Genomic DNA, 23,415 nt, shown 5'->3' with positions numbered 1-23,415 from the left:
TTGCCCTCTGCTCAGCTCACACCAAAGTGAGGTGTCCCCAGCTGCCAGCCCTGCCACTGCCTTGCTGAGGAAGATCTTTTCCACATCCCTCCATGACCTGGATTCCCTTCCCTATCCCCACATCCCAGCAAGACCCCAGCTGGGGAGGAATGAACAGACAACTTTAGGAACCACTCCAGGTAGGCAGCGTGAGATCCCCCCACCCAGCAGCCCTTGGGCTCTGCTCACTTCCCGCAGGGGCACGGAGCAGGGCTCAGCGTGCCTGCGTGCGCCTGACTGCGCGGATGCCTCCACCAGCCTATAAATCTCCTAGCAGGGCTGCTTCCAAACTTCAGGACATTCCCAGGGGAAGAGTTAAGATGCAGCTTTTGCGTCAGATGCTGCAGCGGGCTGCCCGCCGGGGCTAGGCTAAACCTGCCGCCCGCATCTGACCCAGCAGGTTGTTCGCAAAGGTCAACCCCAGCCGCTGCCGCCGCTGCCGCCGGGCTCGGCTGCCCTTGGCTCAGTCCTCACGGTACGTAGTCGGGGGAACATCCTCCCCGCCGCTCCGGGAAGGGCTGGCAGAGATGCTGGGAAGCTGCACCGGCTGACGGACCAGGGGACAGCTCAGCATTTTCCTGGTCTCTTTTTAAATTATCCTGCTTTCGGGGTGGTTTATTTTCCTTTCCCTGAGCTAAGGCTTCTAAGGATTTCTCACAGCTGCTTTTCCCACTCCTTGTGCCCTTCTTCATCTGTGTGAGTCCCTTTTGTACCGGGGATTTGCTCAGCACACCACACGCCTGGGAAGTTACCAGGCAGGCAGCTGCAGTATGCTCAGTGTGCTCCCGAGTAGCCCCTGCCTGGCAGGTATGTGCAAGGAGTGAAAAATGGGGGAGATTTTGTACCGGTTTTGGGGGGGGATTTCATGTGTTTGGGGTTGGGTTGGTTTGGTTTTGGTGTTTGTTGGTTTTTTTAAGAAACAAGAAGAAACCATCTCCCCATCCCCAGCCATCTTCTGGCTTGTCCTGGGGAATTTGCTGTGATAAAACAGGTTATCAGGGAGGTTGATGCCAAAGAAGTACTTGGAAAGGAAAAAAAAAGGGGGGAGAGTGGAGGGGGGGTGGGGGGAAAGAAAAAAAGAAAAAGAAAAATAAATAAAAACAATTAAAGAAATTATTTCCATCTTATTTGGGAAGTGGTGCTTGCAAGCCTGAGCAGTGCCTGTGTTGTTTTCTCTCCCAGGTCCACGTGCTGGCAGCGGGGACCGGCGCTCGGCTCCGTCCTTGCTTACCTCCGTGGGGAGCAGAGAGCCGCCGCAGCCGCCGCGGTCGCCGCGGGCCGGGCCGGGCCAGCATGACCCTGCCGCACCTGCACCTGTACCTCACCGCCCTGGGCTTCTGGATGTCTCAGCAGTCCAGCTCCTTCCTGCTGCCCAATGCCACCGAGCTCCTGTCCCCCGCCGAGGGCAGAGCCGTGGGCCTGCCGTGGGGCGCGGGGGTGCCTCGGGGCCGTCGGAAGCGCTACCTCTCCCCTCACGACATGGGTCTGGTTTTGGATTATCACAACCAAGTGCGGGCACAGGTGTCCCCTCCAGCTGCCAACATGGAGTACATGGTGAGTGGGGCTCTGGCAGCGTGGCTTTGGGTCCACAGCTCACAGGTGCTGCAGTGGGGGCCAAGGGTTTGCCTACGATGTGGCTACCCAGCCTGGTAGGGACAGAGCACCCACACATGGGGATGTCAGGGGGCTGCCTTGGATTCACTGCTGAATGTCTGTCCCAGGGGTCATTTCTAGTCCCTGGTGCAGGGCAGACTCATGCAGATTCTGAGCAGCAGGCATAGAGTCCCAACAGAGTGATGTTTCCACCCAGGGCAGATTTAGGACCCCTGGTCCCTTACCTGGGACTGTCTGTGAGCTTGCAGGCTGTGGGATGCAGAAGCAGCAATGGGGGAAGGGAGGTGGCTGTGAACATGAAAAGCTCAGGTCCCAACCCAAACGTCAGGTGGATGCCTTTCCCCTAACTGCAGCTGGGAGGCCAGCCCTGTCCCAAGTTCCAATTCCTTGGAGCCATGCTCAGAGATGGCAGCCCCTGAGAGAAAAAAAGATGCAGGACCAGGTCAGAGAGGAGCTGCACAGCCTCGATGAGTTGGACATCTCCGGAGGCAGAAAGGCCACCCTGGGTTGAGATCACCCCAGGCTGTCTCCACCCTGCTTGCCATTCCTAACCCAGCCCTAAAGGGAGGAGAAATGGGAGAAACCAAAAGGAGGGATTTCCAGCCAGCATAGAGTGGGACCCTTGGGGCAGGAGGTACCAGATGCTGCTCTGCTCCCAGAGAGGGGATGGGAGCAGATGGGTGGTCCCTGGATGCCAGTCTGGGAGAAGCACTTGGCAGCCCATCTTGCTGGGTACCGGAGCAGGTCAGACATGCCCAGGAGCATCCTGCACTGCTTATTACTTGGCCTAAATTCCTGCCTTCCGAAGTAACTGTTCCAGGCATCTTCCCAAAGTGGTTCAGGATGGGTGAGGAACCTTTCAATGATGCATGAAGGAACCAGATGTCCTCACCAGTTAGTCTGCAGGTGGAGTCTGGGGACAGCTGCAAGCTGCAGCAACAGTGCAGGGCTCTGGGTTTCACACCTGGGCTCATCATCTTCTGAAGAAGAAGCCCATCCCTGGAGTGAGATACTCATGCAGGGCTTGCACTACTCTGGGGCATCCATGCCCAGGAGCTGTGGTGGGCAGCTGAAGTGGCTCATTTCTCCTGGTCATGCTGCCACACTTCCACTGGGCTTTTTCCACCCTGAGCTGTGAGTGCTGGTTTTTGGATGCCTGGGAGTGCACAGAGACCCTCCTGGAGCCCAAGGGAGCAGGCTTCCCCTTTACACTCCCCCAGGCACTCCACATCTCTGCTTGCCCTCTTCCTTTCCTCTTGGCCAGGTGTGGGACGAGCAGCTGGCCAGGGCGGCGGAGGCGTGGGCTGCACGCTGCCTGTGGGACCACGGCCCCCCCCAGCTGATTAAATACATGGGGCAGAACCTCTCCATCCAGTCAGGCAGGTGAGTGCTCCTGGAGACCCCCTTCCTCCTCTGGTGGTGCAGGAGGAGGAGGAGCAGCAGTAGCCCTTTGACTGAGGAGCAGAGAGGTTCTGAACTGGAGTTGCAGAGGGCTGAGATGCAAGCAAGGAGCACATCAAGCCCCCAGGGAGGAGGGTCCAAGTCTTGCACTAGGGTAGATGTGGGAAACCAGAGGTGCCCATTGCTCCTGTGGGGAGGATGAATCCCTTCTCTTCAAGGCACAGGAACCAGCAATCTGCTCTGTCCCTGCTTAACTCCCTGTGGGAGAAGAGATCTGCCATGGGTCCTGTAGCTCAGGTGCCTCTGGCAAGGGCCAGATCTTCTGGCCTTGGGCACAAGTGGACTTGGCACAAAGACATCATTGCCCCTGCCCCATCTCATTTCTCTCCCTCAGTCTCTTAATGTGGAGCCTTCCTCCCCCTCCTCTCCATTTCCCATGAGCTGAAGTAGAGGAAGCCCCCCTCACACCCAGCACCTCTTGCAGGCAGCGCTCTGTGGTGGATATGGTGAGGTCGTGGCACCAGGAGAAGCAGCACTACTCCTTCCCCCACCCCCGGGAGTGCAACCCCCGCTGCCCCTCCAAATGCAGCGGCTCTGTCTGCAGCCACTACACACAGGTGAGAAGTGCAGCCCCCCACAGCCCCCAGGACAGCAGCCAGGGCTGCTGTGGTAGCCCCTGGTGCAGGGAGCAGCCCTTCCTCCTGTGACAGCTGCCCCTGGGGTCAGATCCTGGCAGCTGCCACCTTCAAATGGACTTGGCAGTGCTGGGTTTAGGGCTGGGCTCAGTGATCTTAAAGGTTACTTCCAAAATGGTTCTGTGATATCAAGCCACAGCTGGGACCTTCTGGACAGTTGCCTGGGAGGTTTTCAATTTTTTTTTTAAGCTTTTTCCCTGTTTTGGCCTTTTTTTTTCTTATTACCCCACTGGCACCTTCAAGGTGAAGGTAAAACCAAAGCCCTTTTGTGTTATCACTGAGCATGAGTGCGCTGTGATGGAGCAGCTTTATAGTGCTCAGCTGTGTCCAACTCCCTGGGAATTCAGCACCTTCCTCCTCTGGCACATCCTGGAAGCCTGGCCAGCACGAGGTGGAAAAACATCCCTCTGCTCCCTTGCCTGGTGGAAAAGCTGTGCCAGCCCCTGATTCCTTCCTCAGCCTGGCTCCAACCTTTACCTGAGCACTTGCATCCCCGTGCAGCTCCTCTGTGGGGATGCTTTGGATTGCAAACAGGCAGGAGGGTACATTTTGTAAGGAAGAAATTCAGCCTGGAGAGGCTTTAGGAGGAGCTTCTGGTTCTGGTTCACCTCCCTGTGTGCAGGGTAAGCTGCCCAACATGCTTCAGGATGAGGCTTGAGAACTAATTTGGGTGAATCAGACAAGTGACTCAGACTCTGCTGCTCACTGAAGTGAGCTTGGCAAGGCAGCCCCTTCCAGGGCAGCATGGGCTGCAGGTGGGAGAGGGACAGTGACAAAGCAGCTCTGTGACAAAGCAGTGCCAGTGCCAGGCACAGCAGCCAGCCTGGGAAATCTGGGCCGGCAGAATGCGATGCCCTGGTGGGACGCAGCCCTGCGCGGGGTGCCAGGGTGCCAGGGTGCCTGGCTGTGGGCTGCCCAGGATGTCGGTCACCACCACCGTCTGCTCTTTGTCCCCATGCAGATGGTGTGGGCATCTTCCAGCCGCCTGGGCTGTGCCCTCAGCACCTGCACCAACATCCAAGTGTGGGGCAGCACATGGCGGCACGCCACCCTCCTCGTCTGCAACTACGCCATCAAGTAAGTGCGCGGAAGGAAGCCCCCACCCCGTGCCATCCTCCCTCCTCGCTCTAGTGCTGGCAGGGGGGTGCTGGTGCTCAGAGGTGATGCCCTCCTCTCTTTTCAGGGGCAACTGGCTGGGAGAAGCGCCGTACAAGGTGGGGAGGCCATGTTCAGCCTGCCCCCCCAGCTACGGCGGGGGCTGCTCCAACAACATGTGCTTCACCGGACTCAAATCCAACCAAGTCAGCTGGTTCTAGGGCTGCAGCCCCACGTTGAGCCCCCAGGCATGGGGGTAGGGTGAACCAGAATTATTTATGATACTGACCCCCCCACCCTCCAGCCCAGCTGCCCAACCTGCTTCACCCCTCCTGCAGCGTAGGAAACTGCTTTTGTAATGCACCCCGCCAGCAGCGCTCGCACTGCCCGGCTGCCTCCCGCTCTGGGGGAAATAAGGACGGTCCAGATCCCCATTTCCTGAAATAGGGATGGTTTGGGGGTGCACAGCAGGAGCGAGGCTGACTGGTGTGGTCCCTGCTCCGCAGGCTCAGGGGGCTTTCCCCGCTGCCCCCCACCCATGCTAAGGCAGAGGCTGGTGTCAGTCAGTGGTACAAGACGTTCCTGCCTCGGCAAGTGGATGGAGAATAGGGGAGCTCTGAGCGTGCCCCTGCTCCACAGCAGACCCTCCTGCCATGGGGCCCCTGGCTCTGAGCCCCCCAATAAAGTAGCCTGGAGACTCCCACGTCGTGTCGCTCCTCCCTCGCTCACAGCTGTTCGTATCACCGAGCCGCTGCCTTTGCTCTGGGTTTGGGGCCGAGTAGCCAAAGGTTGCAGACGCCCTGGGCAGGGCCGTGGACCATGGCTGCGGGAGATGCCCGGGCGCTTTGCTCCATCGTGTGGGAGAAGCCAGCACTGCTGGGACACCAGGTGACAACGACGCCGGAGGACCACGAGCTTCCCGTCCCACCCAGGCTGCCTCATGGCATCCCACTGCCCTGCCTCACCCCCGGCCCTGCTGAGCACCCCGTTAGCCACATCCCCTCGCTCTTTCCCAGCACTCAGCAAACTCAGGAGTCCCCAGATTCCCAAGCTTTGGATCTGAGCCCCCAGCTGTATATTCCTGAGCTGCACCCCACCACATCCTGGCAGCCCCCTCCCTGCTCACCCTTGCCCTGCTGTATGTTCCTTTGGGATGTGCTTTTCCATCCAGAGAAGTCCCTAAGTTTGTTCCCTGGAGGCTGCAGGGCTTTGATAACCAGGATGTTGGCACATCTCAGGACTGGCAGAGAGCCCTTGGTGCCACAGAGCCAGCAGCAGCATAGGGGTTGCCACAGCCCCAGGGGGAGGCTAGGGACCACACCTGCACCCCTCCTACCGTGAGGTCCCCAGGCTCCTCCTGAGTGGTCTCAGGGGGAGCAGAGATGTCCATGAGCAGCTTCAGCACCTTGCCAGTCTCCCCAGCCTAGGGAGCAGAAGGAAAGAGGGAGGAGCTGCCAGCACCCTGCACCCTGGGCCTGCACTCAGGGCACCAACCTGCATCCTGCTGCTGCATCCCTGCGCTCCATCCCCAGCTGACCCCTCCAGTCCTGCGGAGAGTCGACAAGCCCTGGCTCATCACCTGGACCTTTTGCCCCTTATGCCTTGGCTGGGCTCTGCTCTACCCAAGTCAGCCCCCACAGCCCCTAGCCTCCCAGGCACTGTTTGCTCCTGGCCTGCACTCAGGCTCAGCGATGGGTGATGGCATCAAACCTGGCAGCACCCGTGGTGCTGTAGAGCAGGATCTGGCCACCTTGTTTTCCCCCACGGAGCTGGGGGGGAACCCCAGGCCCATGCCTGCCCTAGCCTTGACACCGGGTGGAGATGGGAGCCCCAACAGAGTCCAGTAAAAGCCCTGTTTGAGTTCCTAGCTTGGCAGCAGTTACTATAGCTACAGCAACGGCACCTCGCAGATTGGTTTCCATAAGAGCTTGGTTACTGTTTAACATCCCCACCCACATTAGCCCTGATTAAGCGAATCAATAAGATAACAGGAGGGGCAGGTTTCCTCGCCCTGCCTCACCGCACTGCCTCCTGCCTTCGCCCAGTTCCTTAGGGAAAGACATTTTTATTTATTTATTTAGACTTCTCTTTTTCCCTCCTCTGGCTCCTCTGGTGTTGGCCCCAAGTGCCCCTAGCAGTGGCCGGCGCGCCATGGTCACTGTAAGCACGCAGCCGAGCGCTGGGATGGAGGCTCCGTGTGGTGAGTACAGCGACCCCACGCCCGCGCCGCCCCCTGGGGAGCAGGGCTGGGAGCGGGCAGCAGCCCCCTGCCGGCCCAGGGACCCGCAGAGGCTGAAGCTGGAGGCAGGACAGGGGTCCCCGATGTGCTCTAAAGACACGCCTGGGCATCGCTTCTTGCCCTCCTGCAGGCCTGCAGAAGGCAGCACGTGCCGGGCAGCAGGGCTGCCCCGCCGGCTGGCAGAGGGGCTGCTGCCAGGCTGGCAGCAGAAGTGAAAGCAGCTTAGAAAGGAGCTGACAGTGCTGCTGCTGTGGGACACGCAGCCAGCCCCAAGGCAAAGGCTGCGGGTGCCCCGTGGCACACCTGGGCTGCAGGTGAGGGCAGGGCAGGCACTCGCCAGCACTGCTGCTGTCGCCGTGGGCTGGGGCCAGGCTGGGCTATGGCTGGGCAGGGTGCTCAGCCTCCAGGTTCTGTGGTGCAGACCATCAGGCAGCACATCACTGTTGGGCTGCCCAGCCACAGGGAGATGCCCGCCAGGCCTGTGCCCAGACTCCCTCCGTGGTACATCGGATACCAGGCCAGGGCAGCCCCACACTGCTGCTCTTTGGTTATGCCCACTGCCAACAGATGTGTGTGGGCACCAGGGAATGGGGTCCTCCTGCCCAGGCTGGCATGAGCCTGCTGTTATCCTTGGGACAGGTCCAGCCATGCCTGTGCTGCAGCTTCTCTGCACAGTGAGGAGCTGGGGCTGCTTGGTCCTGTGTGATCTGCAACCCCAGTGCCCTGGACATGGCCAGGGTGTGGAGTGAGGCCTCAGCAGATGAGAGCCTGTCAGTCACAAAGTTCCTCATCACATCCTCATGGCTCTCCATCACTCTCTCTGTCTCTTCATCACTTCCTTGGGACTATTCATCCCTTCCACTGACCCTCCATCACTTTGTGTGGCTCTTATCACATCCTGTGGTTCTTCATGGTGCTGCCTTGTCTCTCCTTGCTGTGTTATCCACATCTTGCTCCTCTTCCCCTTTACCACACCTCACTCACAGACTCTTGCAGCCTCATCAACCCCTGCTCCAGCTGCCAACTGTACTCCAGCCAGGCACCAGGAGGGCTTGTGGGGCTTCCAGGCCACCTCTTTATGGTCCTGTTGTGGGTGGTGGCTTCTCTTGCTCCAGGTCTACAGCCTCCTACAGGTGCCTCCTACAGGTGCCTCCTACAGGTTCCACCTCCAGCTTTAACCTGCTCTTGTGCTGGGCATCCATGCTGCAGTGATGAAGCCCCGAGGTGGTTGCTGTGCAGGAAGGGACATTCCTCCCTCTCTGCTGCTGGAGAGGAGATCACCAAGCTCCCAGGGACTGCCTTGAGCCTCGCTGCAGGTGAAAGAGGGGCTCAAGTGACATTCCCATCACCTGGGAGGCACAGCAGTGTGGAGTGGCTGGGTCTGGGTGTCCCTAAATCCAAGGTGTCTGTGTCCTGCTGTGTCCCAGCATGCAAGGCCAGCCTCATTTATGCAGTGAGCTGCAGGCTTTGCCTGACAAATGTAACCCAAAGAACTGGACGAGCCCTCTAATCACTTACAATTAACTTCTGCCCACTTGCAGCTGGCTCTAATGCCAGCAGCTGCTTGGCAGCCCTGGCACATGTGCAGGCAAAGCCTTCTGTCATGAACTTCTCCCAGAATTCTTGTATTTAATTCTAATTTTCTCCTAGTTTTTCAGCCTGAGGGTCAGTGTGCAGAGCTGGGGCAGATGCAGGCAGAACTGGGACAGGTGCAGGCAGAACTGGGGCAGATGTAGGCAGAAGTGGGGCAGATGCAACTGAGCTGGGACAGATGCAGGCAGAACTTGGAGAGATGCAACTGAGCTGGGGCAGATGCAGGCAGAACTGTCTGTCTGGGGAAGACTCACTGCACATCCCACCTGTGGCTGCTTTCCCCATCTGCTCCTGTGGCAAAACAAAGCTTGCTGCAGCCAGCAGCCACTGCCTGCCAGCCTGTTGTGAGGCTGGGCTGCTGAACCTGGGGCCTTGCAAGGGGGAGAGAGAAAAATAATAAGAATAGAAAAGTGAGATGGGCCTCCCAGACCAAGAGGAAATGCAGAGTGTTGGCAGAGTGAGGGGAGTCCTCATAAATGAAACAGGTGAAAAAGTTATCCAAATAGAGGAGAGGAAGGGCTGGCAGGGATGGAGGACCAGGCAGCAACTGGTTTCCCTGGGAGCCTGCAGTGCCATGGGGCTGGAGCTGGGCAGCAGGTTGGGCACAGCAGCTGGGATGCACCATGGGGCAGATGGCAAAGTGGTGGCTGAACCCTTCCCAGGGTCACTGGAATTGATCCCCTTGCAAAGCAATGGGAGTGCTCCATGCAGGAGCATTGGTGCTGAGCCCCAACTGCACCCACCAGCACTGCCACTGCAGCTCTTGGCAGGACAGGCCACCCCAGTTGGCATTGCCCTGGCATTGCTGGGGCTCAGCCAGTGAATGCACATCAGGTTCCACCAGACAAGCCTGCAGCCTTGGAGGGGCTATGCAGATATTTTCCTCTTCCTTTGATAGGTGAAAGAGGTTCTGGTTTTTCCACCTCCCCTCCCATCTCAGGGGCTTCAGCATCTCAGGGGCTTCAGCATTTCAGCACCCCTCTGAAGCCAGGAATCCATCCTCAGGGGGCAGCTGGGCCTTGGGACAGTCAGCAGGTCTCACCTGCTCTTCACAGTGGTGCCATCAGTAAGGGTAGCGTAGAGCATTGCCTTGCTGTAGCACTGCAACCCTCCCCATCCACCCCTGCCCCACACTGGCCCCAGCATTCACCCCAATACTTTGGGGGCAAGAATTTCTCTATAGTTTGTGTAAAGGCCTTGTGACAAAGTTGTCCTGACCCCAGAGCCATGTGTGGGTTCCTGGGTGAGAAGGGAGTGATGCCACAGCTCCTGGAGAGCTGCAGGGCTAGGGACAACTTCAGCATCCTCACCAGCAGCTGCTGAGGATGGGCTGTTTGCTGGAAAGGGCTCCTCTGGGCATGTTGGAGCTAAATCTCTGGAGGAGGCTGCAGATGGGTGTGTGAGTAGGTCAGGGATGGAGATGGGGTGAGGGGATGCTCCTCTGGAGGGCAGAGAGGAGGTGACGGTGTGGGGGAGTCCCTGGCTTCAGCTTTATCCTCCCAACAAGACTTGGGCACAGTCTGGGTCCTTGCCCTCAGTCCCAGCCCGAGCAGCACCGGGTCTCCACGTTGCAGAAGCAGCTCTTGGAGCAGGGGGATCCCCGGGGCTGGTGGTTCCTGCAGGGACTGGTGCATGACCAGGGCCAGCTCAGCAAAGCAGCTTTGGGAAGCCGCTGGAAAATGCAGGACATCAGAGCTGCCGAGGTGCTGTGCTCAGATGTCAGCAGTTCCAGCTGAAGAACGTAAGAGGAGGCAGAACTCCTGAGCAATTTTACTTGTCACTGTGCAGCAATTACTTTCCTTTGCCAAACAGACCTCAGTTTTCACACCTCTCCCCTAGATATGACCCAAACTGAGCTTTGCCACCTTGATGTGTCCTGTCAGCTGCATTCCTCTGTTCCTTGTGCTGTGTCCATGGCCCAGAGATTGTTGGGGATTGGCAGGTGTGAGGACACCCAGGAGAGCTTCCTTCCCTGTCCCCACTCCCACTGTCCCTGCTGGGGGTGGCTGTAACACTGCTGGCAGGGTCAGCACTTAGCAGGGCAGCAGGCAGCTGAGCAGTCTTGCTGCACCCAGGAGTGAGCACTGGGATGCAAAAGGGGCAACCACTGCTTTAGCCACCCTGGCTTGATCCTGAGAGCTGTCTGCTGGTGCACAGTGGAGGTTTCCTTGTGGAAGAGCTGGGGATGCTCCCCCCATCATGGAGGGCTTCAGTGTCACAGGCCACCTGTGCTTGGCCACAGGGCTGTGACTTCCCCCCTGCCAGGGCAGCCACCTTGCTGACTGGGCTGGCAGCACACCCTTGGCTGTGGCTTCCCTTGGAAATGCAATGGCAGCAAGCACAGAAGGCTGCTGGCACTACCCAGAGAGGAAACACGATGGCAGTGAGCACAGGGGGCTGCTGGCAGTGCCCAGGGAGCAAACACGATGGCAGTGAGCACAGGGGGCTGCTGGCAGCACACTGTGAGCTCCAGCTGTTGAAAGTGAGCAGCAGGAGGCTAGGAAAGGTTTTAGGAGTCTCCCAGAGCTGCTGTGGTGCTGTGCAGGGCAGGTGTCGGGCTGCCAGGCTCTGCTACTCCTCTGCTGACATTTCTTATTGAAATATTTATTGGAAGTGAGTGGTGGTGGTGGTGGTCCTGCAGGCAGCATGGGCCAGGCAATTGGCTTTTTAATACACCAGCATGTGCAGTGGGACCAAGGTCAGCACATAGGACAGAGCCAGGGGGGCACACTGGGCAGGGGGGACACACCTGCAAGTGTCTTTGCTGGCAGGCTGGGGGTTAGAACAGGGCAAAGACTGAAAAACAAAACAAAACAAAACAAAAGGGCATGACTGTTTGTGTTCAGGCTCCTTCTCTGTTTGCTTGCCTCAAATATTCAAGCAAACAAGGCTCCTGGCAGAGGTGCTTGTGGCAATGGCAAATGTTGCAGAATTTTCTCAGAAGGCAAATTTCAAGGTAGTGGCTGCATGGTGAACCCAGGGTGCTGGCTCACCCGTGCTGGGCAGAGGCACCACACTCCCCCTGGGGCCTCTGAGCAAAGCCACTGCTCCAAGGAATGGCTCCTGTCCAAGCTTCGCCCTGAGCATCAACAGAAATTACTCAGCAAATCCCTTCAGGAAGTGCCTCCAAAAATAATGTTGGACTCGGGATGATGCACTGAAGGTGTGAGAGGAGCCCCTCCATGCAGAGCAAGCGGCTGTGGAAAGGCACCAGCAGTGAAGGAGCAAACAGATCCTGTCTCCAAAAAGCTGAAGGTTCTGCAGGGCTGGGCCAGAAGGTCTGTCCCAAAATGCTGCAGCCTCTGGAAGGACTCCAGCTGCATCCCAGTGGTACCAGCATCCCTGATTCTAAGGGGTGGATGGAGACCATCACCATGGGCTCAAGCCCTCTGAGCCCAACCCCAAGGTGTCCCTAGGGACTCAGCAAGTGCTGGCACCTTCTGTTGGGAAGAGGACTGGAGCTGAGGACTGGGCAGTGCTGTGTGCCTCCTGCCACGGGCATCTTCTCCCAGGCAACCAGCACCAGAACAAGAGGACACAGTCTCAAGCTGCACCAGGGGAGGTTTAGACTCAAGGTGAGGAGAAAGTTCTTCACAGAGAGAGCTGTTAGCCATTGGGATGTGCTGCCCAGGGAGGTGGTGGAGTCACCATCCCTGGAGGTGTTCAAGAGGGGATTGGATGTGGCACTTGGTGCCATGGTCTAGTAGTCATGAGGTCTTGGGTGCCAGGTTGGACTTGATGATCTTTGAGGTCTTTTCCAACATTATTGATTCTATGATTCTATGATCATGTGGGCCATCTCTTCTGCAGTGGTACTCTGGGAGCCCTGGCACCTTTTGCCTCTCTGGACAGCCAGACTGTTTTGACACCCCAATGTTCATGGCAGACCTACTGACCTCTGGCTTTACCCATTCCACCTCAGTCTGCCAGGGCAGCACCTTCCCCGTGGCTTTGCCAGAACTCACCTGCCAGGGGGGGTGGCTCAGATCCTGCCTCTGAGTGTGGGGCACCTGAACCCCAGCATGGGAGCAGTGGGCACCTTTCAGCTGCCTCTGCACCAGAAACCCAGGCTGGCCATAGGTGCACATGAGGCCTCATGGGCAACAGCCTGGGAAGTTGGGAAGCGCCGGGAGAGCAGCACAGGCAGCTTCCTGGCATGCCTCTGCCCAGGACAGCCAATGTCAACAGACAGAGCTGAGGGAAGGAGCAAAACCAAACACATGGCACTTCTCAGAACAAGAGCTGTAAAACCTGCACAAACCTGAGCAAGTGCCACAGCACTTTTACGGGCCAGGATCAACAGCTGAGCCCTCTCAGCCTGTTTGCCAACACACAACCCACAGCCACTGTGGCCCAGCCCTGCTCACAGAGGCTGTCCAGCCCAGCTGCCCCTGCCCTGCTTGGCCACTTCTCTCTCCTCCTGCTCCCAGGGAAGGCTCAGCACTTTGGGCACAGTCCACAAAGCTCTGCTGCCCCATGATAAAAAGCTGCTGTTGATCATCTCCCATGTGCCAGCCTGCCCTGGTTTCCAGCTGTCTGGGTAAGTCCTGCCCATCACTGTGTCTACCCTACTGTCCCAGTGGTAAACAGCAGCTCAGGCTGGGAAGAGGATTCCGTGGTACCAACATCACCCAAAGAAACTGGACCACGGGTGGTGAGGCTGGGCAGGGTGTCAGGTTAATGCATAGGGCAGTACTGGGGCACACAGAACTGTTCCGTGGGGAAAAGCCCTGCCCATGTGGCAGGTCCCCATCCAGCAGCTGTGTGGCCTCTCACTCGCAGCCACCACGGCTTGTGAACAGGAGCAGGTCCTGCCCCGGGGGCGAGCAGGCTCAGCCAGGTCGGGGTGTCCCGGCAGGGAGAAACAGAGAAGGCACCAACGGGCACCTGAGGAAACCACTCTGAATGGAGAGCCTGGTGTCAGCAGGGCAAAGGTGGCACCAGGAAATGAATAAGTTGAATAAGGAAGCAAGAGGAACAGAAGGACAATGAGATGTGCTTCAGATCCACAGTCCTGGCTGCTCCTCTGCCTGGAGTCTGCTGCCTTCAAGGATTAAACGGTGGTGGGATGGAGATGGTGGCTTTGCCACCAGGGGGGCACCCTGGTGGAAAGAGAGCTGGGTGCTGCCCTCACCTTCAGCCACAGCGCCTCTGCCAGGGGACTGCGACCAGCCGGGGGAAATCTGTCGCCCTGGGTGTGTCCCCCGTGCGAGGCGTTAGCGCTGCCGCGGAAGCAGAGCGGGGAGGGAACCGGCCCCGGGTTACGCAGAGTTCAGAGCCGGCCCTGCCCTCCCTGCCGCTCCCTGCCGCCCACGGCCATGCTGGCATCTGCGCCGTCACCGCCGCGCCCCTTCCCCGCAGCTCATCTCCCACTCCGAGCCCAGCAGGAGCCTCCTGGAAGCTGCTGGCAGCTGTCATCTCCAAGCTGATTGAATGCACCCCAGGCAGCAGCAGAGGCTCACAGGAACGCGACAGGAGCGGTTCAGGAATGGTTTCCCGCTGCTGTGCCTTCAGGATGGTGCTCGGAGTGCAGCATCTCTGAAGGGCAGAAAAGTCTCTTTCTTCCCTTCTTGGCACACAGACAGGAAAGGCAGGCTTGGTGAGAAGAAAGCCATCTGAGGAGGAAGGAGAGAGCAGGAAAATTGGAGCTTCAGACGGGCTTGGCCTGGAGTTCCTCCAGGTGCAGAGACTGGCGAGGCCATGACTAGGGTCATGGCCATGCAGCACTGCAAAGGGGCCCAGGTCTCCCTTTCAGCACTCAACTCCTTGCTGGGTGTCTGTGAAAAGCCAGTGAAGTGCCACTCTAATCTCTCACCTACTTTTCCTCCTCTGGGCTAAGCAGGGCCACACGTGCCAGCACACACTGCAGAAGGCTCAGTGCTCTGCAGCCTCCGTGCTCCCCTCTGGACTGGTGCCAGTGCAATCAACAGGAGAGTGCACAGCAGCTCCAGAAACAAACCCAGAGTGTGGCCCTGTGGTGGCAGAGAGGGGCTTCTTGTAGTCTGACACCTGGAAAATCCCTCTTCCTCCCTCTGGGCTTGCCTTGACCTGGCTGCAGTGCAAGGGGCCAGCCAAAATGCCTGTGTTTTGATTAGCTGGGAAGAGGATTCCGTGGTACCAACATCACCCAAAGAAACTGGACCACGGGTGGTGAGGCTGGGCAGGGTGTCAGGTTAATGCATAGGGCAGTACTGGGGCACATAGAACTGTTCCATGGGGAAAAGCCCTGCCCATGTGGCAGGTCCCCATCCAGCAGCTGTGTGGCCTCTCACTTGCAGCCACCACGGCTTGTGAACAGGAGCAGGTCCTGCCCCGGGGGCGAGCAGGCTCAGCCAGGTCAACCTTCCCTGATGGAGGTGGGGGAAGCGGGGTTTGGAGCACCCCATAACAGCCTAGGCCATGGAGGCTCCTGGATTCCCCACTGATGGCACCAATGTGTGCCAGCAGTGAAGAAATCTCAGCCCTGAGAGTTTCCCAGCTTCGTCAGGAAACGATGGGGAAAGGAGACCACTGGTACAGCTCGGGCAAGCACCCAGGGATCTGTGGCAGAGTGAGTGGCAGCAATAACTTCAGGGTGGTTTGAGCCACTGGAGCTGCTCTCTGAGGTCTGCAGGACACAAGGCTCAAGGTTGCAGTGCTACAGATTGGGGATGAGTGGCTGGAGAACAATCTGGGAGGGACCTGAGGGACCTGGGAGTGCTGGTTGATAACCAGCAGAACATGAGCCAGCAGTGTGCCCAGCTGGCACAGAAGGCCAATGGCATCCTGGCCTGGATCAGGAATAGTGTGGCCAGCAGGACCAGGGATGTAATTCTGTCCCTGTGCTCAGCACTGGTGTGGCCTCACCTCAAGCACTGTGTGCAGCTCTGGGACCTTCACGGCAAGAAAGTTCTTGAGGTGCTGGAGCAGGTCCAGAGGAGAGCCACGAGACTGGGGAAGGGGCTGGAGGGAAGGTCTGATGAGGAGAGGCTGAGGGAGCTGGGGGTGTTCAGCCTGGAGAAGAGGAGACTCAGAGAGGACCTTATCACACTCTGAAGGAAACTGTAGTCAGGTGAGGGTCAGGCTCTTCTCTCAGGCAACTTGTGACAACATGAGAGGGCACGGCCTGAAGCTGTGCCAGGGCAGGTTTAGGTTGGATGTTAGGAAGCACTTCCTGATGGAAAGGGAAATGAGACTGTGGAATGGGCTGCCCAGGGAGGTGGTGGAGTCACCATCCCTGGAGCTATTTAAGGAAAGATTGGATGTGGCACTTAGTGCCATGGTCTGGTCAATGTGGTGGTGTTAGGCTGGACTTGGTGATCTCAGGGGTTTATTCCAGCCTCAATAATTCTGTGTGATTCTGTGAGGTGGGGAAGCATCAGCATGACTGCAGCTCCCTGCCTGCTGCCCTCCTTTGTCCTGGATTGTCCCAGTTGTCCCACTCCTGCTGTTAAACTCCCAGGCACATCTTCTGGAGCAGGCTCTAGAGCTCTGTGCTCAGTCAGGCATCCCCTGCTCCACAGAAATGCAGAGCCAGGCCAGAGGCCAGGATGAGGGCACCCCAGAAAGGTGGCCCAGAAAGCAGCGGGCATTGCTGCGGGCACCGGCAGTGGGGTACAAATCCAGAGCCACCTTATAATCCCTCTCCAGGCAGTGGCCAGAAACCTTTAAAACCTGCAGCTCTGCAGCACAGCCTCCTGCTCCCCATCAAATCTCATTGTGACCAGCATTAAGGGATTAGCTGGGCCCTGCCACCGTGCCGCAGCCAGCTCCTGGGCATGGCTCGTGCCCCGCAGCCCGTGGGGGGTTTGCTGGCTGGACAGCCCCATCCAAGGGTGAGACTTCCCTAGCTCTGCCCCTGGAGCTGAGCACCCCTGGAAGATGAATGGCAGCAGATACGACCTGCTCCAGGACACAGCAGGTACTCCCCATGCTCCCCTGGCACTCGCAGCTGTGCAGGCAGCGCTGCAGAGGGTTTGTGAATGAGGGGCACCCCCGGGGTCTCCGGTGGGGGTTTGGAGAAGCCATATGCTCCTCCCCCACATCTGTCTGGTTGGCATTGAGGGGACCTCCATCTCTCTGCTTTGTGGTTTGCTCCATGCAGGGTGAATGTGGCATGTTTGTGGGTGGTGATGGCTGATGTCCCCAGGCTCTGTTCTAGGGCTTGAAGAGAGGTACCCCAGTGTGAGGGGCATGGTGGAGCAGGTGCTGTGACTCCTGGGCCTGCCTGCACCGTTTGGGAAGTGAATTCTCAGCCCAATTCCAGTGTTTGGCCTCACTGCCCAGCACTGCAGCTTTGGCAGGCCTGGGACAGATCCTGCCCACATGCAGCACAAGCCCTGGTTCTGGTCTCTCTTTGCTGCCTGCTTCTCAGCCAGAGTTCTGCAGATGGACTTACCCAGCCCTCATCCTGAAAGCTTAAAAACAACCAAGAGAAAAATACTTCCAATGCAGACCTCATCCACTGCATAGAGCTGCTTCCCCTTCTCAGCCCCCTCCAGTGCTGGTCTCCCACCTCTGTGCTCAGACCCTAGGCCCCAGCACCCACAGGGTGTAGAGGGGAGGCAGCAGGGAGACTCAGGGTGCTGCAGGGGGGTTGCAGGCACTCAGAGAAGTTTTGAGCATCCCAAGCCCTGCACCGCTGCAGCTCACAGAACCTCACCCACAAACCACCCTGCCAGCCTCTGCTGGACCTCAGGGCACAGCAAACCCCCTGGGGCTCCTCTTGCTTGAGCCGTTGCCTGCATGCAGAGCTTGCACTGGCGGTGGGGTTCACGGGCAGCCTGCACCCTGAGCCACCATCCCGTGGGATGGGCTCCTCAAGCCACAGGGAGCCACGTGCTGGGAGTTGCTCCCAGCAGATTCCTGTGCTCTTTATCAGCTGGCCACTGGTATAGGAAAGTTCATGGCTGCAGCAGCCCGGGATGGGTTACTAGAAGTGGCTCATTTCCTCGAGTCAGCTCCTTTATGGTCATCATATACTTTAATCTCTTTATGATAGCAGAGGCCAATGGCACTTGGCCTCGCAGGAGTGGAGAGGGGCAGATAATTACTTCTCCTGATTGCAGCCACAGGGCAGATACTCAAAGGCTCATTAGCAGCTTGCTGTGTTGTTTGTTACCGGGAGCCAGGCAGCTGGCACTGCAGCGTCCTGGCCGTGGGTCTGTGGGACTCTGGAGACATGTGGTGGCCTCCCCCTTGCTGTCCCCCGTGCAGCAAACCTCACCTGTAGAAAGCTTCAGGACAGGCCCAGCTGCATTGCAGCTTGCTGGAATTCCTGATTTCAGTGCAGCTGGAACCTTTTCTTTTTCCCCATACCTTTGCTTTCTGCTGTGCTTTTTTGTTTCTGGGGCAGGGGGCAGGGTGGTTCTGTTCCACAAGCAGTGTCCTGGTGCCCATGGATGGACTGCAGGGGTGCAAAGCTGCTGTGGATCTGGAGTTCCTGAGTGCTGTTTTGCTCCCACTTAACCTCTCTGGCACTTGCTGTGCTCTGGTGACTGAGGGCACTGGGGACAAGCGTGGCTCTTGGGGCACTCTGCACAAAATCATCCTGCATTAACTTGTTTCCCTCTGACTCCAGAAACCAGGATCGCTCAAACTTTAACTTGCCACCTCCTCTTCACTCCATGGCCAGCCTGCCCAGATCAGACCTGGTTCTCCCACCTACAGCAGCCTTCCCCTCTCCTCCTGCTGCCTCCTGTCACACACACTTATGGCCCTTTCCTGAGGTTCTCTCCCAGACTCCAGCTCCCCAGCCAGGGCTGATTTTGCCAGCCAGCCTGGGGCAGGAGAGCAGCCCATGGCTGCTGGATTTAGGGAGATGTTTTTTGCCCTTGACTTTTCCTCCTCTGGGGACACAGGCTTAGACTATCTCCTGCCACCCTTGCCCCAGTGCAACTCTGCCCCCACAACCCCAGCAGCTCGGCTGTCTTTTGCCTTGGTTTCTAGTGAGGGCTGAACCTGGGAGCCCCGGCAGGGATGGTAGGTTGCTCCCAGCTGCTCTCTGGTGTGTTCACCTTTGCAAAACAGAGAAAAGACAGTTTTAAAAAAGCAAAACTGTTGATTTTGGCTGTTCTCCTCCTCCACCTATTGCTCCACCAGCTGGAACGATCCAGGGGCTGCTCTCTCTGTGTGCAATGAATGCAAAAAGTCAATGAAACCCGAAAGCCCTGGAGACAGCTGGCGGGGGTGAAGGCAGAGACTTGCTTGCCAAACTGTGAGCTCGGTAGGGATCTTCCTCCTGGGAAGCTGCAGGATTACTTCAGTTCCAAAGGGATCACATCCACCTGCTAAACAAGTTCTCCCCAGCTCCAGATGTGAGCTGCTGAGATCTGTGCCATTCAAAATGTGTGAGCTGGTGAGGCATGGAAAGCAACAGGTGTTCGCTGCTGGCAGCAGACCCTCACTCCAGAGCTGCTGCTTCCCCTCTTAAACAGGACCTAAGCTGCTGGATTTGAGCTGAGCATCTGCCAGTGCAGACAGTGACTGTGGCATGTGGCCAAGCCAGAGCTTTTTTGGATTTCCTCCCAAACAGGCAGGAGAGTTCTGCACTGGGAAGTGCCTAGGTCTGCATTGGGTTGGGGTCTGCATGGAGGGCAAAGCTTGCAGCACAGGGAGTTCAGTGGGGCAAGTAGAATTGGCAGTGGGAGCTGCAGCTTGGTCCAAGTTGCAGCCTGTGCTGTGATGGACGAAGATGAATCTAACAGGGTCCTCTCCTTTGTTTGGTCTTGGGCTCATTGCATGATGTTGCATAAAACCACAGCAGCCAGACTTCCCGTCACAAGTGCTGACCCGAGGCTCCTAGATTCCCAGATGCTGTCTCTGAGGGCTGCAATGCAGGCAGTGCAAGCAAGCACACACCATGCTCTGGTGTCCTCAGGCACAGCTACTCTTCTGAGAACACCTCAGACTCACTGTCCTTGCAGAACAGCAGCTCCCAAGGGTACTAATAATGACTTCCTCAAGCACTTTTGCCGGGCAGGATAATAAACCCCTCTCTGGTCCCAGGCTGAGAGGCAGACACAGTGTTATCCTGGAGCAGTATCTGCCTGTCCTCATGCTTGCAGCCCTTTCCCTGCCATTTTTGCACAGCAGTTAGATTTATTTTAGCTGCAGCAATTGTATCCAACATCCACCCCAGTGCTGGCTGAACTGCACATGTTGCTTTTGGAAAGGAGTTCAAGCCTAGTCTGCTAGCTCCTTTGAAGTGTCTTTTTCCCATGTCCAAAACCTGCCTTGATCCTCCATGTGGTGATTTTATGGCCTGAGGGCCTGGATAGTTTGGGTTGGTATGGCTACTTTCTGATAACTTTGGCACTGGTGAGAAATCAATAGCCTGAGGTTGTGGTGAAGCTGTTTCTGCCACCCTCAGCTGTGCCAGGCAGCCCAGGATGCCACTACATGTTACAAGCTCACCAGTGACAGTGTCCAGCATCTGCCCAGGCACCACCTGTCCCAGGCATCATGTCCAGCTCCAAACAGCATCTGTCCCAACCTGTAAATCACCCAGAGCGGTTCGTTGTTGAACAGGATGGTGAAATGTTGCTCTTCCCCTGGGCATGGGTCTGGCACGTGGCTGTGGTCACCTCCTGCCTCTCAGGGCTGGACCTTTCTGACCCACCTCCCTGGTTGGAGGCGGTGGATTTTTCTGGTTCACCTCCACAAAGTGTTTTGCCAGGGCAGGGACATGCTGCCTGCAGCTGGCCAGGGGCAAACAGACCCTAAACAACTTCTGCTGAACCATCAGTTTTCCTGGACACTTCTCTCTGCTGCTGGGGACATCCTGGGGAGGGACACAGGGGGAGACTCCCATCTGCGTGTCCCTCATGTGATTGCCCACAGCGGAGGCAAAGCTCCACCGCTTCAGCAAGGGGCTTGCTTCAGCCCCTCTGACCTGCGGCGCTCCAGGCCCTGCCAAACTCCTTGAAGCCGGTCCCTGAGGCAGGGGCAGCTCTGCTGCCAAGCCCTGGCACACACAGAGGCAGGAGGCAGAGGGGTTTGACAGCCTGGCCTAAATATCCCTGTTTACAAAAAGTCTGACAAAACACGAGCCCTTGGCTTTATCTTCCCCGTTTGGAAATAGCCCCAGAGCAAATATACCTAAGGCACGAAGGGAGGGGGATTTCTGTTGACTCTAGAAAGAGCTGCTCTTTAAAAACAGGAAAAGAGCTCATCCTGGAGCTGTGCAGGCTGCCTGCTGGACCCCGAGCCTTGCACAGAGGCTTAGAGCCTGCCCGCTAATCTGTGGCCGTTGTGTGTGAGCAGGTCATGCAGTAAACTGCTCCCTGTTAATTTTTTAATGCAGAATAAACAGGTCAAGAAATGATTAGCATGAGAATAGGTTGAGCTTAATCAGGAGAATCAGAAAAGATGAGAGAGAAGAGGCAGATTGGAGTTATCAGTTAACCACGCGGAGAGGCTCTGCCTTCACCAGCTCCTTTCCTCTCATTTTCCAGCCCCTCCGAAGCTGCCTTTCCCCCCTTCCCCTAATTCAAACGAGGAGCTCAAATTGCTGGTACAAGCACAATGGAAGCCCTTGTCTCTCCTTCTCCTTTTCTGCCTGCAGTGTCTGCCCAAAGAAATTGCAGGCTCCTACCTGGTTATTCCCAACGGTCCTTCCCCTTCCGCGTGCAGAAAGGGAGCTGTCGACATGGAGGCTGCGAGGTGGAAAATCCACTTTGGGCTCCGCTGCACAAGCTGTGGCCTGCTCCTGGCAGCTCCAGGGACTGAAGTGGAGGCATCTGTGGGCAAGGGGAAAGAGCAGCCCTCGGGACTGCTTGGAGTGGAGTTTGGTCAGTGGTCGGAGATCTATATTCTCAGATAGGCAGGACTTTGGCCACAAACTGGAATTTGAAATTGCAAAGGGGAAACCAAAAAAAAAAAAAAAAAAGGAAAGGAAAGAAAGGGGGGAAAAAAAAAGGCAGAAGGGAGCTTTGCAAGTTGTGGAGATGACCGCACTGGGAACGTTCCCCTGGGGTTTTTGGTCTCTGTCGTGCGCTTTCGTCTCCCCTCCCAGCTCGCCTGGCCAAATGCTGGCAGGCTGAGCAAGGGCCCTAGCTCTGGAGCTTTCCTGCTCAGGAGGGGTTTCAGACCTGAGTTGATCCTCACCTCACCTCACTGGCACGCCAAGGAAAAGCCACTCCAAGCCACAGTGGCCTTGGAGGAGCTGATCTGGAGTGGAGGTTGCAACGGGCAGTGGTGGCATCACTGATGTAAGGTGAGGTTGGTCCTGCTGGCTCCGGGTAGCAGCATTTCTGCTGGGCATCTCTTGGGAGTTCAGAGCTGTGAGAGGGAAATGCAAATGGCAGAAGGGCCCCAGGCTCTCAGCTGCAGCCTGACTGCTTGTCCATGCTCTGAAAGTCTGCAGGTGATCCTAGACTGGGCAGTGCAGTTGATGCACTGGAGCATAGAGCTGCTGTCCTGTGGCAGGCTGGAGAAATGAGCCAGCAGAAACTGCAGGAGCATAACCCACACGGGGCTACTAAGAAGCTGGAGCCAGGCTCCTCACAGGGTGCATGACAGAAGGAGATCAATGGGCATAAAAATTGGAGAGAAGTTCAGACAATGCCTAAGGAGAAACTTAGACCCTATAAGGATAGTGAAGCCCTGCCTAGAGAGGCTGTGCAGGCTCCCTCTTTGGAGGTGTTCAAGGCCTGACAAGAAAATCCCTAAGCACCCCACACTGCTCTCCCAGCTGGCTCTGTTTCCAGAATGAGTTTGGAGCAGAGACCCCAAGGTCCTTTCCAGCCTCAATTATCCTTTGATCCTATAACACCCCATTTAAGAAGGGCAGGAGGAGCACTGTGAGAGGGCTCTGCTCACCTCCTGTCAGAACCAGCAGGCAGAGCAGCTGATGGTGTCCTGACCCAGACTGCTCGCTCCCCATCCCTGTGCACTGAGAAGCACAGATCTGATTTGGGGAGAATCCCCTCTTGCTTTGGTTGGATTTGCCAGTCAGGGGTGTACAGATAAGGCAGATTGAATGCCATTATGTGCCAGTGTGGGAAAGGATTCACTGCTCAACAGAGGAAAATGAAATAATCACTTGGCACAGAACATTTCATGCCCTGGAGCTGTCATGGTCTCCTTCACAGACATCCCCTGGTATAGGAAATGATGGCTGGAGGGCCTTGAAAATGGGGACAGGAGGAGAAAGGAGAGGGCCTGAAAGCTGAGCACCTGGTTTGGGAGCAGCCTTTGCCCTCCAGTGGGTGTTTGCCAGCTACAGGCTGTCTCAGTCTGGAATAAAAATGGCAGAATGTCTTCTGTAGGACAGCAGTGTTTGGATCAGCCCAGCCAGCTTGAGCATCTCTAACCTCAACCAGCCACAGTGTTGGCTAGCACAAGCCATGACTCCCTTGGCAAGCTGTCCCAAAAGCCACCAGGCAGGGATGTCAGGCAGAACATCTCCAGGCAGACATCAGCCTCAGCAGCAGACCATGGCTGGGGAGCAGGCGGCACCTTTCCATCATGAGTCCATCCTGGGGGCAAAGGAAATGCAGGGTGGCCCTCACTGGTACAGTCCTCAACCTCCATGCCAAGACAAGGGAACTGGGAGGGGGCACTGGTAATAGATGGAGGACGCTGGTAGTGAGGACACAAGTGCCATCATGAGCCCTGGCCTCGTGAGCCACCTAAGGCTCTCCAAACTTCCCTGCCCCTTATCTGCCCCTCTCCCGCGTGCATCTCCTCTCCCAGTTCTATTCCTGGCCCTTTTAATCCTTCCTGCCTGGGGAGCAAATGGCCTTTGCAGCCCTCCTT

At 57.2% G+C, this 23,415-nt stretch overlaps 1 protein-coding gene across 1 annotated transcript; it reads left to right on the top strand.

Annotated features, from left to right (window-relative positions):
- Positions 1–1,332: 1,332 nt before the first annotated feature.
- On the top strand, positions 1,333–5,424 carry R3HDML (R3H domain containing like). Its single transcript, XM_009908614.2, has 5 exons — positions 1,333–1,593; positions 2,918–3,036; positions 3,539–3,671; positions 4,711–4,826; positions 4,933–5,424. The coding sequence occupies exons 1-5, from the start codon at positions 1,333–1,335 to the stop codon at positions 5,063–5,065; spliced, it is 762 nt and encodes a 253-aa protein (XP_009906916.2). The 3' UTR covers positions 5,066–5,424.
- The last annotated feature ends 17,991 nt before the right edge of the window (positions 5,425–23,415 follow it).

This window comes from Dryobates pubescens, chromosome 26 (genome assembly GCF_014839835.1).
Source record: "Dryobates pubescens isolate bDryPub1 chromosome 26, bDryPub1.pri, whole genome shotgun sequence".
NCBI classification, from domain to species: domain Eukaryota; kingdom Metazoa; phylum Chordata; class Aves; order Piciformes; family Picidae; genus Dryobates; species Dryobates pubescens.
Note: the sequence above shows the minus strand (reverse complement) of the source record. Positions and strands in the feature narration are given on the sequence as shown.

Bases quoted from the DNA above. Each gene is read 5' to 3' on its own strand.
- R3HDML (XM_009908614.2), top strand. From the start codon at position 1,333: ATGACCCTGCCGCACCTGCACCTGTACCTCACCGCCCTGGGCTTCTGG. The intron at 1,594-2,917 runs GTGAGTGGGGCT...CCTCTTGGCCAG, and splicing joins CTGCCAACATGGAGTACATG to GTGTGGGACGAGCAGCTGGC. The intron at 3,037-3,538 runs GTGAGTGCTCCT...CACCTCTTGCAG, and splicing joins CTCTCCATCCAGTCAGGCAG to GCAGCGCTCTGTGGTGGATA.